Raw genomic sequence first — 12596 nt, forward strand, 5'->3', positions numbered from 1 at the left:
CAGAGCAATTTCACATGCAGTGTGTACCACAGCATCCTGAGCATTGTGCTTCTGCATCTTACTGTAGCGGATAGAATTCACAAGCAAAACTAGAAAACACCTTTCAATGATGGGAAAACAGAGAATTGGTGATATTTTATTGGTGATTATTTGTTTACGTGGATATTTGTATTATAATTATGAAGCCATGACAAACAATGCCAGATATGTGTTGCATGTTCTGAAGAATATAGACAATGATCCAGAGGGAATCACCTGAAAGGCCTTCTGTCGTAAACCCAACGCTGTATCTAAAGAAGATCAGATGAATTAATCCTGGTTTGTCTACACGTGCTATCCCATGCTTTTCTGGGAGGATACAGAACCGATGCGCTGTAGGAGGAAGTTCCCACGACTCGTTGGCTGACAGTAACCCCTTAATTAATGTAAACATAAAATTTTGGTTAAAAAAAAGAAATGAAATCTTGGTGGCACAGCCTAGAACTAACCACCCTTCCACAAAATGGGTGATTAATTTGCCATGCCAGGCACCCCGCGTTGGTTGCAGCGCAAATTGGGCGCAGAAGCGCCATTCTCCCCATGGAACCCCTCTTGAAAGGCATCTCCCGAGACAGGTGGAGAGCCCCGAGCCACCGGTGCCCCTCGCCAGCCCCGGGGCGCTGCAGCCCCTCAGGACGCCCGGCCCGGCCCCGGCCCACGCCTCGGCACGGCGGCACCTACCGCTGCCCGCTGCCCTGCGCGCAGCGCCGCCGAGAGCCGGGCATTCCTGCGCCGTGCGGGGAAAAGGATTAATTTCAACACTTAATGCCTTCCCCCCGGGCCGGCGGCGGGGGAGGGCACACGCGCGTTGCCATGGGTGCCGGAGGAGCACCCAGAAAGTTGCGGGAGAGGGGCGGGGAGAAGGGGCCGAGCCGCCCGCCGGGGCTGAGTGCCCGCCCGGCGCCGCGCTCAGAGCCCGCTGGCAGCTGCTGTCACCGCGCCGGCTGAGTCGCCCACCTGCCGCCTACGGCTGGCGGCGGGGGAGGGAGGGAGGAAAGGGATAAACTTCAAACTTGGCCGGGCGGGCAGGGAGCCGCATGGATGTGTCCGTGCCTCGGCGCTGAGTCGCAGCCCGCGGCGCGCTGTGGGGCGGCCGCTGCCCGAGGAGCGCGGGGCGCCGCCGCGCTGCTTCCTCCGCCGCCGGCCATGGGGCGCGGGGCTCGGCCCGGCCCCTGAGCGCGGCGCCTCCCCCCCGCTCCGGGCTGCTGCCGCCTCCCCGCCCGCCGCCACCTGCCTCTCCCTCCGCTGCGCCGCTGCCGACCTGAGGCCCTGGGCATCGGCTTATCTTCGCGCTGCAGCCCGACCGAAATGGAGCCGTCCGCGGGAAGCCGCCGGGAGTGAGCCCCGCTTCCCCACCGACCCACTGGCCGCCCCCTCGGCGCCCGCGCTCGCTCCGATGGAGCTGGAGGAGACGCCGCTCGCCCCTCCGAAGACCATGCTGCTTATGCTGAGGAAAGTTCGCAGGAGGCGGGAGATGCTGCTGCAGCAGCTGGGCTTCATCTGCGCCATCCTGTTCTTCGCCTGGTGCATGTCCAGCCTGCTCTCCAGAGCGGGTGAGTGGCGGCGGCGGCGGGACCGGCGCACCCCGGCAGGCTGCAGCCGCCCCGGGGCTGCCGGGGCTCGGCGGGGTCAGGCGGCGGTGGCTGTTCCCGCTTGGGGGCTCCCAGTGGAAATGCCCCGGCGGGCGGGCAGGCGGGGGAGCAGCGCGGGTCCCTCCGGAGCAAGCCCCGCGCCGGGAGGATGCGCGGCCGCTGCCCGGCTGAGGGGGAAGCTGCCGCGCTGGCCCCCGCTCGTCCGGGGCTCCCCGGGGCCGCGCCCCTCGGCTCGGGCACTGCCCGGGCATCGCGGGGCAGCGCTGTGCCTGCGAGCGGCCCTGCAGGAGTTTCCCCCCTGCCGCTGCATCAGAGTGGAGTTCTCTCCAGCCGCCTGTGGTTCCCTCTGCAACTTCGGGCTGCCTTTGGTTTTGTCTTCAGGTTGTAAACCTCCATCATCAGCTATAGCTGCTTCTTTTCTCAATCTCACACGCACCTCCGACACCCGTCCCCCTGTTACGGTATAGATTTGACAGAAAATTGTGCATTTTAGGCTGGGAATGGTGCTAATCTTAGGTTTTATAGAGGGAGTATTGTAACGGAGTCTTTTGCATCATTTGTGCATGTGCTGTATTGGTAAACTGATGCATTTATGATTAACCGTATCATTCCCATTTGCTCCTCTGCCTGCTGGCACAGTTTGGGCTGTAAGTATGCAGCTTCAGGCCCTCATCCTCCAATATGCTTTGCATCCCTCAAATACAAAGTGTAAGGTTGCTGGGACAGCACTTGGGTCTCTAGGTAGGGCTGCCAAAGTCCTCGAAGATTTAGGAATAAAATCGACTAAGCCCATCACTGAGCATCTACATTTAATATAAGAAACTCAGATTTCAGCACAGTTAGGATGGGTCATCTGCTGAAATTAAATCTGAAGTTCAAGTGTGTGCTTTAGGGAAGAAAAATCTGCTGGAACTTGTCATAGTTTGTAATGCTCTTGTGCTCAAATTATTGCCTGGCTTGTTTGAGCTGTATCTAGGGTGGCAACAAGCCATCCATATAAGAATTCGGTGTCTTAGACCATATTAGCATATTGCTCATCTTAAAACTTTCAACTTGGAAACAAGTAATGGGGGTATGAATATGTTTGCATAGCTTGAGGGATGTTTTTTGTTGCAGTTGTTGTTTTCCAAAACTTTTTTAGGTTTTCATGAAAAATGTCATGACTAATGAAAGTTTTTAATCTCCTGGGTTATCAACTAAATCCCTCATAACCTAATTTTTGATAGTATGCTGTATCAGGTAGGGTTTTTTTTCAGCTGGCTAATTTACAGTACATATTATCCATAAACACTGACCATCTGTTGTCTATATTTCTTACAATTGTGGCTCAGAATATTTAATTATGGAAAAACTAACTTCCGAACTAGATTTCATTTTTTCAGGAGTCACTAAGAAAACACAGGCATTACATGATGATAGTATAAACTCTAAAATTGGCCAAGGAAGAATTTTTGTTATTACAATATGTTCATTTGAAATGGATAAGATTGAGGTGGAAGTGGTTTAATTAAGGGGTTCTATTCTTTCTTTGGTTTTTATAATTGCATATGGCACATGATCTCCTAAGTGCTCCTGTACTCTATCTAACAGGTTCTGTTGAGAATGCTTCTGGAATATGCATTATGGTAAAAGCTCCATTGATTTCTAAAAAAGTTTTTATTTTTTTAAAGTCTTATGAGAATTCACTGTGATTTCCATTTTCTTTGACGAATTAGGAATGGTTTGATATTATTAAGCATCGCCAAGACTGAAAACTTCAGAGCAAACTAAAATGTAACTGGAACATATCCATATGCATTTTTATTTTTTCATGAAAGCAGTAATGTAATATGTGCAAGTACAGATGACTAAATGGAAGTGTGATTTTTGCTCATGTCAGCATAGCTGGGCTGATTTCATCTATAGGAGCTGCAAGTGTTGACTTTCACAGGTACAGGCTTCAGCATTTGCTTGCTGCAGAATATTTTCCTGCTGTGGGTCACAGCCAAGTGTTCTGGTAGCTCTGATAGCCAGAACATGCCAACAGCTCTGATATGGCACCCAGCTGCACCCTTTGGAGCTAGGAGCACGTGTCTGTTGGCATGTGCTCCAGTCACACCTTGAATTTTGCCCCATTTGCATTCTGGTGGTCTGTCCATGCTCCTTGTTTGTGGCACCTGTAGTCCAGCTGGGATGATGCAGGAAAAAATTGATGCTAGTGGGCATAATGTCTTCTTATTTAATATAGGCCAAGAATCAGCTGTTGCCGACAGAAGCATTATATCAGGAATATGGAGGAATAGAAGGTTGATGGCATCACCTAATGGGACGCATGAAGAGAAGAACTGTACAGAGCCAGGTAAGATGGGAAGACATTGCAGTGTCCTATAAGCTCTTGAGATGTATTGGGTAGTTTTGTCATGACCAAGCTGTGGTGATGTGTAAACATCACTGTTAAACTTAAAAAACCCCAAAAATCAGGACTGTTCTGTGTAGAAATGGGGTTTGTTGTGTTACATAATGACATGATTTTATGTATCAAATGCAAAAGGTAATGTTCAGATAAAGGCATGTTTAGGGTCATTGTGAGACTAGTGTGCCCACAATTCAATTTCTGTAGCTTTGTTCCTTCGGTGATTATTCATTTCTGTCCAGCTGATGTATGTATATTGCACAAGTCATGAGAGTGTGCTCCTCTTGAAACTATGGGTAGCTAAATATGCAGTGTTTTAGATGACATCTGAGCTCAGTGATTTATGTTCATTTCTGTTACACTGTTAATCGTGGTTTGCTAGTTTAGTGATAAACTGTGTATTCAGAATAGGAATTTATGTTGTGTGGAGGGAATTGATGAGGTAAGTAATATGGAAACCCTGGAATCCATTTTACTTCAGGATGTCTATCTTGGCCAAGCAAAGAGAATTGATTGAGGGCAGGAATGGATGATGCATTTTAGTATCAGTGTTAGTCCACAATGCTTTCATCTTCCCATCTGTCTTTCCAGTGTATATTTCCTTTCTCTCTCTCCTTGCCTCTCTGTGGTTTATGGTGTGTGGGAGATGAGACATTTTGCCAATGGCACTAGCCAAGTTAATTTAAAGTTCAGATTTTTTTTTTTAATGTGACTCTTTGATAAACTCTGTGGTGGCAGTGGAGTGTGCTCCTTCTCGCCAGCATGAGTTCTGGGATGCTGTCAGCCCCAGGCACTAGGAGAGTTTGGAGCAGTGTTCCTGCCCTCTCTCACGTGTTTGTTGTGATACTGAGGTGCCAGTTCTATGGACTGAGGGTCACTAGTGAGCTCATACACACCTGAGAGAGGAATGGAAGAGCATAGCTCAAAGTGTGTGGGTCCCAAAGTTTTAACTGTATCCTCTTGATGTCCAAGGGCTTCCCCATTCTCTTGTTAAGAACTTTGTGGGTCAGTTTGCCATGTTCTGCATCTGCAAAGTTATGATGATCTTGATTTGTCTGGCAAAGTTGTTAACAAACAAGAAATAATACAAAAAGGACCTTTGTATCACACATAGTGATTCTTGATGAATAGTCAAAAATACTATTCTTTCCCACTCCTCTTTCATTTTCCTCCAAATGTGTGGATTCATCAATGTGATCATGTCTGAGCACATACTTGTCAGCACACTTGGAGTCAAGGCAATTAAGGCCACAAAATTATAGAAGCTAGATCAGAAAGATACCTGTGAAAGTTCTGGTGGAGACTTCCATTTAGCATGAATGAGAGCTTTTTCACAATTATATGATAAAACGACCGAGGCAAAAACCTGCTTGCATGTGAGTTGGAGTTCCAGAAGCAATACTGACTTCTCCACATGTTTAAAACAAATAGTTGAGCTTCCTCCATTCTTCTAAAGCCATAAGATTAGTTTAAGAACAATTGGAATAGATAAATACAGCTGGCTGATTTTGATGTGCTTTCTGAAATTCAGGTCTCTGAGGTGTACTTTTCTCTGTAACCACAAGAGATGGACACAGGGGAGGCCCAAATATGCCTCAGGATGCTGAAGTTTAAGAAAAATATCACAAGACTTGCATTAAATTAATAATTTCTAGTCACAGTAATGGTAGTAGCCTTTCTTTTAAAAAGTGTTTCTTCAGTTAGAACACAGATTTACAGATCAAATCTGTCACAGGATTGCAGTTGTAGCATTTTTAATCACTTCCTGTTATTCTGCAGTTATGTACTGCTTATCATTGTGTATCTTCTGCAGCTGAAGGGGGAATTAAGATGCTGTAGGAGTGACTAGATGTAAGCTGCAAATAAAGGGAACATCTGAAAATAGCTGAAGTTGGTGTTTGTGGTCAGGAGTGGGTCCGTGAGAACCCATTATTGTCATTGCTCTGTAACAACTTCTGTAGACTTGGGGTAGTGTTCTTTTTTTGCTTTGTTTTTTGTTGCTTTGTTTTTTAGTGTATGGGATGTTGACTTGCTATTTTTCTATTTATTTTTTTTCATTCTTGTCTGGTAGCCAGGGATTGAGATTTTTCATGTAATGAGAAGGGAGCAATGATGGAACACCTATCAGAAAGGAGCCAGTAACAGAGCTCATCTCTGTGGGAATGTAGCTTGTGTAATCACATGGATACAGAGAGAGAAGTCCCAGGAAAGGTCAATAGACTTGGTGGAGATTGCATAGAAGATGGGTGAGAGTGTGGATTTTCAGTTGGAATATGAATACCCGGTTTCCTGTGGACTCCTTTATGAGATGTACTTACTCTCACCTATGTCATTTCTGTGTCTGCTCTGAGCACGAGGGGCTGTACAAGTGCATGTCTGTGTCTATGGTATAGAGCAGTTTTCTTTTGTTGTGTGGATGTTTTTATGTGTGTGTTTAGGATACAAGAATTTCATAGTACCTTGAGAAATGCAGGTTCTTGCTGAGAGCCTTTTAATCCCTCGTGCTATTGCTGTACTCCCTTTTCATTAGCTTCCCACACAAGTCTTCAGCTTTACCCTCCTTTTTCCAAAGGCTTTCAATGGAGTTAATACATTTACCACTTCACTTGATTTTCTTGCTTAATGTATAAGTGGAAAAAAACCCCTCAATTGTTAGAAAAGGCAGCTGTAGAAGTTTATAACACCGTGAGATCCCTGCACTTCACAACACTGGCAAGAAAAGCCTCACCCTTTGTAATATATCTTGGGATATAAACTCTAAGATTCTACAAGTAATGGTAGAAGCTTGTGAGAGCTGCTATCTTCTAGAAGCTCACATAGTCTTCACTGTTTTAGATTAGTCTCATTGCTGAAGTAGATAATTTTGTATTGTGTTCTTCCACAAAGATTGATAATGTTGCTGGGGAATTGTATCAGAAGAGGAAAAATGCTAAAGTCTCAACAATGCTGCTTTAAAAAAGAACCAGAGGAGTCTGAAAGAGGACAAGGAAATACATGTATGTGCCTGTATGTGACTGGAGAGGAAAAGTTGGGGGTTTTGCATCAGAAATTATAATCATGAACATCTTAAGAGGTGTTCCATGTTTTTTCTGATAGTAGTATTCTGCAGTCATGAAGAGTTATAGATTGTCTCTATCCCATAGCAGCAAAGGAACTGTAGGTTAGCTGCAGGAAGGAGGTGGAGCCTTGGGAGCACCAAGCCAACCTTGGTTCTAGTCTGGACCGAAACCAAATCCTCACCACAGTTAACATGTTCTGTAGCATTTTTCTATTAAAGATCATACCTGGCTTTAAACTTGCCCATTGTTGAAAGCTTCTCTGCTTTGGTAAGATACTGGTCTTTATATTGTCCTGGAGGCTACAGGGCTTATAGATTGTATGTAGAAGGCTCTGGGCTTCAGAAATTTCATGAAAACCTGGGATTTTTAAATTATAAGTCGTATATTTATTTGGTATTGAGTAACTTTCTGGATGGCTTCCTCTGGAAGGCAACCAAGCTACCTTTTCCTCATGGCTCTGGGTAGATTTCTGTGGGAGGAGGAGTTGACCTGACCCTCACTTGAAGCAGAGGGATCAGAAAAGAGGAGTAGTTGTCTCTAGCATCTTAACAGACCTCATTAGTTTGCAACCGATTTTTTTTGCCGTATCCAAGCTCTCGCTTCCATCTGCCATCAGCTTGCTAGCTTGCAGTGCCATCTGCCCAGAAAGTCTGATTTGTAGCTTCTCTGCTCCAATGGCTTGCCTCTTGTTTCAGAATGTTCCCATGACTCCATGTCCTCCAGAACGCCAAGTAACGTTTCCAGGGCACATAAAAGGTGGGGTGACTGGGTGTCATGATACCACGTGCCTCCACTGGGGCATGTCAGGCTGCTAAAAAACTGAGCCAGACTCTTTGCTCTTGTGAATATTTTCAAGTAATCCCTGTGTATGGGTAGAATTTTTTTCCCCTGTGAATTAGAAATGGGAATATATTTCCATTGTCTTCTGACACTAGTTAGGGAGTGGCCTTGAAACAGAAAGGCAGTGGGATTTTCCTGCCTGTGGTTTGTCAACCATGTTCGTGAGATACAGTGATTTTAAGTAGGTGGCAGTTTGGTTCAAGTGTGCTCCTTCCATTGCTGTTAGTGGGTAAAGATGAATTGTTGACTGGGGGAAAGACATTTCTTCCTGAGCCATGCTCCATTTTTAGTTTAGCATTAAAATGCACGATGTAGCAGTGCTTTGTGTACCTGCAGTGAGAGAGAAAGTATCAGTTCTCTACAGAAAAGTGTGTTTCCCAGCAGCATGTGTGTGAGTTCTGAGTCAGGATCAAAGTCATTAAGTCTGTGTATATTTTACACAGTTAGTTATAACCTTGGGGACTCATATAAGATGTCATGCATTGTAGAGAAACTTAGAGAAACTTAGAGAAGTCTTAGACAGTTTTGTTAGCGTACCATAGAGAGAACAAGGGCCTGTTATTTTTTTTCTACAAAAATCAATGATGACTGGAGAAGACAGGACTGATTCTTCCAAGTAATTTTCCAAAGGGGCAGAAAACATTATTTCTTGTCCACTTGTGGTAAAGACACTATAGGAACTATTGATTTCCATAAGTTGTATTTAACAAACACAGAGCTTATAAGTGCATAATTCTTAGCATGCTGGATTGATGTATTCTTTTTTTCCTTAATCTATAAGATCATAAACTTAGAGTAATAAAGGCTGGTGGAATATATAATTTTGTGCTGATATAAAGTTTCTTTAAATGATGTGATAATATGTATTTCTTTTAAACAATGAGCTCATGATCTTCCCTAGATCAAACTTCTATTTTGTAGCAGGGGTGAATGCCTCAGACCACCACTTTTAAGGATGTGGTATTAATAATCTCATTGTAAACCTTAGTTTCACAAACAGCCTGAATTGGTAAGCTCAGCATGACCTGCATGTGCTCTTACCATGCATTCATACAATACCTAGCACAGAAAGACCATGGTCTCATTGAGATTGAGACACGGTCTCATGTCTCTCATTGAGAGACAATTATTGTGTTCTGTTATTTGCAAATATTTCCCATGGGCATATTAGTCAGACTTCCTCTCTGCCTTGATGCATAGAATATGTGCAACTATTGTAATATGACAGATTTATTGATAGTGCATGCATATGGATTTAAAATATTTTGTTACTCCAGTGTGTTATGCCCTCAAAGACCAGGAAATTATCAGCCATAAACATTCTATTTTCATGTTGGCCTAAAAGGAAATGTATATGAAGAAAGGTTTAAGAAACAATTTCTTAGTTGCTTCATACATACAGTATTCACAGAACATATAGGTGCAATGTCCTGTGAATGTGTATTTATTTGTCTTAGTGAGACTTACTAATTAGCTGGCATGTAGCTTATTTCTGTAGCTACTTGTCATATGCTGGTGGGGTTTTATTTGTTTTGGGTCTGCTTTGGGTTATTCCCCCTCACCCAGCGATTCCAGACTCCCTCTTGTCCCTGTAGGTGCTGAGTGGTAAATTTTATTGATTGTGATCTCATTTGTATGGCTTCTGATTCTGGGGAAAATAGATAGTGTGACAATTTAAAACCACTTTTAGATGGGTAGTTGATGGCAAATGACAAACATGTTATCACAAGTTTTTCTGCTGTGACTGCCAAGTCTCCTAAATCAGAATTCACACCTAGGTTGAGATTGAACTTCTGACATCTTTGCATGGCCTTTGGGTGTTTGAGTATTAAATGGTTATGCAGGTAGGTGTAATTGAAGTTAATTGGAAAAAGTGGTGGGGTTTTTATTTGTGTTGGGTTTTGTTTGTTTGTTTGTTTATTGTTTTGTTTGTTTCTGGTGGTTTTTTGGGGTTTTTTTGGGTTTTTTTTTGGGAACCGGTGTACGAAACGTGCTTTGACTAAACGTAAATTTTGAAAAATAATCATCCTTCTCTCTGAGCTGTTCATTTTCTAGCAGTGTATTAAAATTGGCATCCAAAATACTAGAAAGAAACAAGACAAACATTTCTCTGTGCTTTGACTCAACCTGCCAGGAGCATCCCCTGGAGAGCTGAGAACCGAAAACGAACTCCAGGGTAATTTATTCATTTTGCCAGGTTTAGGTGTCAAATTTGCTAGAAGCAGTTTAACACACAGTAAATTAAGGTCTGACTAAAATGCCATGTTGAGATGTAGTAAACAAAGGCAAATAAAACATATTAAATAGTATTTTCTTATGTTACTGTATAATCTTAAAGCTAGTAAAAATACTACTTAATATAATCTTTATTTCATGTGACTCAGATTAATTTACAGTTGGCTTGGGTCCAGTTGAAGCACATTGTGGATAAAGACTTTTACAAGCTAAGTCTAGGCTTTGGAACCAAGAAGCAGGCCTGAAACAAAAATCCAAATTTTTAAAATATAGCCACTTCAGAACTAAATGTAATGTCTGTGAACACAGGTTCATACTTGAAACATCCAGGCTGAATGCTCTGGAGTGCTAGACTAAGATCTCAAGTTCCCTGTATTAGCCCAGCTCTAATATTTAGATATCTGATTTGCCTGTATTTCAAACCATATTACCTAGGCATTCCTCAGATATTAATGTAGTAATAGTGCAACATTTCTTTTTCTGTAACTGCAGACAACTCAGGCAGAGAGCAGCTGTGTAAATTATTGGCCTGAGGTCAAAGAGGAAATACATGACAGACTCAAATCCAGATACCTCAGTTTTGATTTAGGCTCCTGGAAAAATGATATTTGGACCTCCTGAAGTTCCATCCAACCTGAGATGTTCTGTAATGTGCAAATCAAATAAATTATATTTCACTCAGGGCATATTTGAAATCCTGAATTAGGGATTTCAAAATCAAAGTTAATAAGACTTGGACATGCAGCTCTCCATGGTATTGCTGACTGACTCACCTTTAGTGGGGGATAATGTGTGTGTATTTGGGTATGTTCTCTGGTGTGACTGGGGAGTTGGACCATTTTATAGATATGTCTAGGGGGATAGAATATAAGAAAATAAAGATAGTGTAAAAAGTAATCTTACCCCTAAGGAGTTGCAGCTGGGCCAATTATCAAAGAGTAGGAACAGGCCTGACTTTACCAGGCCACAGCTGTAAGCAGTGAGAAGAAGAGTGCTGTAAAAGAGTGGGGTGGCTGGGTGAGAAGGGAGCTGGAGTCAGTGGCTGCTTGGTGAAGCAGAAAGAGGCATTGCTCTGAGGAGCTGCCCAGCAGAAACACCAAGGAGGTGTGGAACTTTTGTGATAAGGAGACGACAGTATGGAGCCCCTGCAATAAGGTGACAACAGATTTTTGCTCCACTTCCTACTTAGCAAATGGTGCTGTTGGTATAAAAGCTGTGTTTAAGTGTACCTGTCCTTGTCCATGGCAGTTTTGATTTCTGTGTCACCTTGTATGGCAGCTGAGACTGAAAGCGCTGCTGTCCTGCCTCATGTGGTGTGCAGCTACTCCCAGAGCTGACTTTGCTGTTGTAGGAAGTGGGTTGAGAAGGCCTTGTAAATCAGCCTGTGAGCATTAATCCACACTGTAGGGGCTGCCTAGCACAGTCTTTATGGGATTCTGGGCTGCTTGACAGATGCGAAAACTCTGGATTCCTTTCTGCATCTCTCTGCAATCGGTGTTTCACCAGTGTCACTTGGACCACCAGTGTCCAAGGAGGATTCAGACAAAACTCTACAAGTGCAGAATTGAGCTGCAGGGAAGCAGAGTGTGAAAAGCACCTGGAGAGAGGAGATTGTCACCAGAAGCTGCAAGAGGGATAGAGAAATCTGGAGGTTGTAACTCTGTGGTAGAAAGACTGAGATTATCCTGTCAGGCATTCTGGAGTTGGAGGATAGATGAAAGAGACATGTGAATGAAGGGAGACTGAAATTGGATGGTGAACCATGGGAGAATCTTGGGAATTGCAAGGCAAAAAGGTAGGCCCTGGGAAGTAGGAAGCAGAGAAAGTGATAAAATAGAGTGAAAAATCAAAATGTAGAGAGAGGTTTGATTTTGGTTGGGCAAGAAATTACAGTAAATTAGTTTTAAACTTTGTTCTGCTAATATTTCTGATAAGAACCTTTATAATTGTTTTTTTTGTGAAATTACAAAATTTTATCATCTGTATTTAGTTCTGTATTCTTTATGCCAATGACATTTTACAGAATAGATGTGGTTACCCACCCAGCAGGGTGAAAATACCCTATGAACCTGCTGACAATTCAGCTGGCATCAAGGAGGCAAGACTTTCAGGCAGTAAGGAGTAGTGGTTTTCTTTATTCTTTGAAGTTGACAGACATTGAAGACCTGCTAGTAGAAATTGTACTAAGCGTAGAAACTGAGTCAGATCTCCTGCTGGAGTTCTGCTGGATGTTGAAGTACAGCAGAGCAAACGCTTCAGATGGAATGCAGGTATCCATGTGTATGTTGTCAGCCAATTGTTTCTTTATGTTTCAACATGAGATTAATAGTTTAATGTTAATAACAGGTGCTACATTAACAGTGCTGAGGGTGACACTATCTACCCATATTGAGGAACAGTGGTAAATGTGCCTTCCTGTAAGCAAGAAGAGGATAATTT

General features: G+C 43.6%; 1 protein-coding gene across 1 annotated transcript in view; it reads left to right on the forward strand.

Annotated features, from left to right (window-relative positions):
- The first annotated feature begins 1222 nt into the window (after positions 1–1222).
- Positions 1223–12596, forward strand: part of LOC131084961 (ras and Rab interactor 3-like) — a 153955-nt gene continuing 142581 nt past the window's right edge. Inside the window, exons 1-2 of the mRNA XM_058026719.1 lie at positions 1223–1592; positions 3859–3969. Of these exons, the coding sequence (XP_057882702.1) occupies positions 1436–1592; positions 3859–3969 (268 nt within the window). The 5' untranslated portion in view covers positions 1223–1435. The remainder of the gene's footprint in view (positions 1593–3858; positions 3970–12596) is intronic.

Source organism: Melospiza georgiana, chromosome 6 (assembly GCF_028018845.1).
Source record: "Melospiza georgiana isolate bMelGeo1 chromosome 6, bMelGeo1.pri, whole genome shotgun sequence".
NCBI classification, from domain to species: Eukaryota; Metazoa; Chordata; class Aves; order Passeriformes; family Passerellidae; genus Melospiza; species Melospiza georgiana.